Here is a 6130-nt window from a genome sequence, read left to right as displayed (position 1 = left end):
TCATATGGATACGAAATTCGATTTTGTATTCAACATTTCTATGATATATTTGTGATTCTAGAGAGAAGTGCACCAATGGGACTTTTATTTTGGTCTGGTGATGTGACGTCATGAAGATGCGCTGAGCTCCTCGTCTGTTGTGATTCATCTGAAAAAGGTTTGTAGTTTTGTGTTTTTAAATAATGCAAACTGTTAATCATTTAAAGCGTTTTTTTCAAGCTATGTAAAATAAATGCAGTATTGTTTAATGTAACGTTGCAATGCTTTGTTTAGTGATTTAGATACTTAGTTAAACAAAGCGTAGCATTTAGTAACAGAGAAGTGCGTCTCATTTCGCTCTCTATATCATGAATCAATCGTGTGATGATAAGAAGTGATGAGAGAAACTGAGAATCCGAATCATTTGAATCAAATCATTTGTGAAATGATTCAGTGATTCGATTCAGCGGCACGCGGACTACAAACGACAACAACAAACACAAACGAATCACAACCGAGAATGATTTCATGAAAGTGTAAAATATTAGATATGAACAAATAATTGAATACTGAATGTAAATAAAAAATAGCCTGCCTGAATATGAATGTCCTGTGTAATTTGTATAAACTGTATATCAAGTCTATAACCTCTGTCTTACTAGTGCACTGACTAACTAGGAGCTGATTGAGATGCACACAGAGATTTAGTTTGCATGCATTTTTCTTTCTATTAATTATTCTAATCTTAAACAGGAGAAAGTGTTAAAAGACAGAAAAACTCCTGGAGAATCAACAGAGATCCACGTGACACACTATTATAAAGATGGCGTTTATTAAAGAGGAGAGTGAAGACATGAAGATTGAAGAAACATTCAAACATGAAGATACTGAGGAACAAACAAAGATGGAGCTTATTAAAGAGGAGAGTGAAGACATTGAAGAAACATTCAGAGTCAAACATGAAGATACTGAGGAACAAACAGGTTGGTTTTTATTCTCAGATCTGAAATGAATGAAATTTATGTATAATGTCACAGGAGTGTAGAAATGTGGAGACATTCAACAGAAGTGTTGAGATCACATGACAAATACTAACACTGAATATCTTGCTTTCACAGTGTGCATTTGTTATATATGTGTGTGTGTGTGTGTGTGTGTGTGTGTATATATATATATATATTTTTTAGTGGAGGGTGTTAACGTGAGACTCTTATCGGGCGATAAAAAAAATATCACCGTTAATCTATTCTCAAAGTTGGGTTGGGAGCTGGGTCTAAACTACGTAAACTATGATGACTTTCACTTTGATATTTTAGCGCGGATGACGTATACCTAGTCGAATTGCACTGTAGGAGGCGGGAATGAGTCTTCAACTTCTGTGAAATTACCACATCAAATGAGACGTGCAAACATGCAGTTATGAAGCCGCTTCAGGGCAGGTGCGTGCGTTGTTAGACCCTTTTTACTGGGGCACGTGTCCCAATGAAAATCTGCTGTGCCCCAGTAAAATCTCAAATTTGAGTGATAATTTACTTTTATAATCCCGAAATAAAGACATTAAACTATATGCAACAACTGAATTGACGCTTCTAATAGCAACGCAGTTTAATCGAAGCACGGAGAAATCCATGTCCGTACGCGTCTGTGTATTTAACGGCAACGCGCACGTCGTGCAGCCTTTTGCGCAGAAGTACTTGGTTACACAAGTTTGTATAGGTGATTATGTTGTAAATGCAATTGTCAAGCAGTTTGTGATGCATTTGGAAACAGGAGATGAGCGCCTGGTCTAATGCGCCACCTGGCTTGAGAAACCCGTTCTCGAAGACTTACTTTAGTCATTATTTGGGTAGCACACATATTCTGAAAATGCCTTTAGCAGAATTCAAATTAGCCATTTTAATCTAGATTAATCTAGATTAATTCCAAGATTTAATCTAGATTAAAAAAATTTATCTATGCCCACCCCTAATATATATATTTTTTTATTCTGAAACATTAAACCCAATATTTGCTTTTAATATTAAAACCTTTTATTTCAAGCACTTGGGCTAATTATGCAAAAGTAAGAAAATTACTTATTTTGCGCAAAAGCAAACCTTGAAACGTGAGTAGTCATATTTGGACACTGCATTGTGTCTACATTTGTTCATTTAAAGTATTTGGTAAGCAAATAAAACAGCCAGGCTACACCTAAATGAATCCGCATACAACTGTTGTTTTAAAATGTTCTCCATCCACACTAGCGTTTTCAAGCATTTTCCAAAAGTCAGATAACCAGCTCATTAGAAGTGAGGTCCGTGCAGGAACTGGAATCCGATTGACATGGTCCCTGCAAAGTGTTCATTGCTCCCTGCTCCCTAAGCGGGGGAAATCTGTTTACTATACTTCGAAACATTCATTCACATATTTGCGCTACGTCACCGCATGTAGCGTCTTCACGCACAGATGAAACTTACTAGAGAAGTGTGACATAAGTGCATCTGTAAATAAATGCATTTTAAATTTACATCTCGCACGCTTTAATGACCTTCAAATGGAACACATACGCTCGCTTCGAACTAATGAATAATAGGCGGAATATCCTGTGATGTCCACTTCGAAGGGCAGTAACGTTGGAATAGAACAAACGTCGGAAGCGATGCGTGAAACACACAAAATGTGCAGAGCGGTGGGTCGCGAGGACTGGAATTGGGAACCGCTGGTTTAGTTGGCAGTGCTATTCTAACTCAATTTAGAGGGTTGCATATGAACATGCCACTTCCAAGGTGAGCCTCCTAAGTTATTCTTTTGATTTCTGAGAGTTGACTGAGAGTTCACTGGTGTTTCATGAGGCAGCCAAAAAGTGTTAGTCCATCTTTGCCTCCCTGTTTAGGTGGCTTTTATGGTTGAACACAGCAGGGCTCCTGTCATTCTCAAGAGTTGCCTATGAGTACAATATTCTTAAGGTGAGCATCAGAGTTTCCTTCAAGTCTCTTAGAGTTGAGTCCTCTGCTCTCTGAAGCTGGAGCCCAGGGGTGGTCTGGGATAAAATTTCAGGCTGGGAAATCTCACACTCATCCAGGCCATCTCATACACCCACAACAATCTCTGAAACATGGACAACCCTATTTTTATATGGTCATCACATAAAAAAGGTTTAAATTGTTAGACTATGCAACATGCAAATTAATTAAAAGTCCTCTCCTGAACTGCAGCTTCACTTCCATTTTCCTTTTTAGTCTCTATTTTGCCCTGATCTCTCTCCGTCTCTCACAGGACTTTAATAGCCAAGATTTAACAAACGATGCTTTCTAAATGGCCTAAATGTTAAAATTAGTACAGTGGGTAAAATAGTTATTTGTGTATGCTTGCCCACTGACAAAGAAATGATTAGTCTATAATTTTAATAGTGGTTTTATTTGAACAGTCAGAAGCAGAATAACAAAAAATCCAGAAAAACACACAAAAAAAGTAAATTGATTTGCCTTTAAAGCAGTGAAATAATTATTTGACCCCTTTGAAAAACATGACTTAGTATTGGTGGCAAAACCCTTGTTGGCAGTCACAGAGGTCAGACGTTTCTTGTAGTTGGCCACCAGGTTTGCACACATCTCAGGGGGGAATTTGTCCCAATGCTCTTTGCAGATTCTCTCCAAGACGAAGCTGGCATTTGGCAACTTGAACCTTCAGCTTTCAACAGCATTAGTTGACAGAGTTGACCGTTGCTCCAGATGTGTGTTACTTTCACTTTTTCACTTTCAATTGGTGCAAAAATATTGCCTGTTTTCTTTTAAAGGACATGTCCTGATGTGTTTATTTGTTTTTATATTATGTTACCTGAGGTGTAATTGTTATATTACTAAAGTTTTTGACAAAATACATTCAAAATTGACTGATTTATGGCCGTTTTCTACCCTGTTTCTTATTCTCTGACTCAAACAATCAGTTTTATGGTGTTTTCCATTTAAGAGGTCAGTGTAACAGCCCACTTTTATGACTGGCTAACATCATTTTCCCCTTTAATAAAACTTCAAAAATTATTAGTGATTCAATTATCATCTGACGGTTGAGTGGGGAATGTATCCCATTTTCTTTTTTCCTTGTCTGAGATCAGTCAATACCTAGATTTCCTCAACTCTGTCATTACATTATCTAGATTTTTTTGTAATTAATTGGTGGAATGTCTAAGTGGTATAATGGCCAGCTTAAACTCAGGATCAGGTTTGAACACCCTGGTATAGGATCTAGCATACATGCATTACATATTACGTATATTCAGTTCTGTTAAGATATTAATTGTTTTGTGCCATTAAACTGTGTTTTACTTTTATTTTTTTTGTTTTTCCACCTTAGACCTAAAAGCACAGAAAATGGAGAGGGACGTACTGAATGAAACTGAAGAGAAAGATCAGAATGAGAGACTTCATGATTTCATAACTGCGAAGACTTCTACACAAAAAAGAGCTCCAAAGACAGGAGCTAGGAGTAATTTCACTTGCTTTCAGTGTGGAAAGAGTTTCAAACAACAACGAGCCCTTAAAACTCACATTAATATTCACACAAATGAGAAGCCTTTCCTCTGCCATCATTGTGGGAAGATGTTTATTCAAAAAGGACACCTTACAAGTCACATGCAAATTCACACTGGAGAGAAGCCTTTCATTTGCCAACAGTGTGGAAAGAGTTTCGCTCAAAAAGGAAACCTTAAAGCCCACATGAATATTCACACAGAAGAGAGGTCTTTCACATGCTGTCAGTGTGGAAACCGTTTCAGTCATCCTGGAAACCTTACAGTCCACATGAGAGTTCACACTGGAGAGAAGTCTTTAAACTGCAAATAGAGTGGAAGATGTTTTAGAAATCCTGGAAACATTAACAGTCCACATGAGATCCTGCCAGAGTCTGAGTCAAGTCTTGAGTCTTTGGTCATGAGTCTCAGTTGAGACTCAAGTCATGTAATGGCTACGCCTTTTAAAAAATCAAGTTGCTTTTAAAATATTCACTAGTTCTTTTCCTCAAGTCAAGTCTGGAGTCGTTTCAGGTTGAGTCTGAAGTCTATAAAAGTGCGACTCGAGTCCAAGTCACTAACTTGAGTGTCCATCTCCGCACCCTGGAGACAGGCCTTACACCTGCAAACAGTGTGGGAAAAGTTTCAAAAGAAAACCAAAATATTCCCTTGTCAAAAAAAACTAAAGGATTCCAATTAGAATTATAGGATCATCTCAAAGGACAAGACATTCTGTAGGATAATTTCTACATGATTTTAATAGGATTCAATTTTGTCTTGAATCATTACATTTTTTGGAAGAATACTGCCTTTTCATTGTATGCATGACTGACCAAACTCACCTTGATGTACATTTTTCACTGTTGCGTAACATACATTAGTGTACAGCTTTAGTGAAACAATTTCCAAGGACCTGATAAAAAATGATGAAACAAAAAAGTTTAAATTTTTTTAAGTTTCCAGAAACCACCAACATTTTTGATGGTTTTCACCTAAATTTGACACCCCCTCGGAATATTTTCTGCTGTGAATATATGAACATATCACATATCAAAATAAAGAACCGAAACTGCTTTTACATTAAAAACAACAGTTATGTTTTATCACCACTTGAGTTCAAATAGGTTTCATCAGAAACAACATTTTTGACAAAAAAATAATATATATAAAAATGCAATTTTATCAAAGTATTTTTCAAACTAAATACACTCAGATGTCATATTCTTTCATAAAAGAAATCTTCAAAATTAAATAAACATTAAAAAATTTATAAAATTATAACTTGGTGAATAAATATTAGGCACTGTATTTTTATCTTTGAGTGGTAAACTGCAACAATTACCAGAATGCAAGGAGGCTTTCATAAGAGAGTGAAGTCTCACTTCACAAACCATTTATGTGCACAAACACTGCATCTTCTTGTCAAGTGCTGCTTTTAGGAACTAGACGCAATCGGACCAAAAAGGTAAAAAAAAAAAAAAGAAAGAAAGAAGGTAATTCATTTTTCAGTTGGAGGGTCATCTATTTCTTCACCACCACCAGCCTGTTCTTGGCTGGTCCATGATTTGATAACACTGGATGAAAGAGAGGAGAGTTTTACAATTATCTTGTGAGTTTTTTTTGCTTTGTAAATGACAAAGCATTGACCAACTGATCTGCAACAGA

General features: G+C 36.5%; 1 protein-coding gene across 1 annotated transcript; it reads left to right on the top strand.

Annotated features, from left to right (window-relative positions):
- The first annotated feature begins 775 nt into the window (after positions 1 to 775).
- On the top strand, positions 776 to 5549 carry LOC141325713 (uncharacterized). Its single transcript, XM_073834467.1, has 2 exons — positions 776 to 962; positions 4312 to 5549. Exons 1-2 carry the CDS (start codon positions 803 to 805, stop codon positions 4797 to 4799), a joined length of 648 nt encoding a protein of 215 aa, XP_073690568.1. The 5' UTR covers positions 776 to 802; the 3' UTR covers positions 4800 to 5549.
- The last annotated feature ends 581 nt before the right edge of the window (positions 5550 to 6130 follow it).

The sequence above is a fragment of the Garra rufa genome, chromosome 1, assembly GCF_049309525.1.
Source record: "Garra rufa chromosome 1, GarRuf1.0, whole genome shotgun sequence".
Classification (NCBI taxonomy): domain Eukaryota; kingdom Metazoa; phylum Chordata; class Actinopteri; order Cypriniformes; family Cyprinidae; genus Garra; species Garra rufa.
This window is presented reverse-complemented; position numbering and strand designations above follow the sequence as displayed.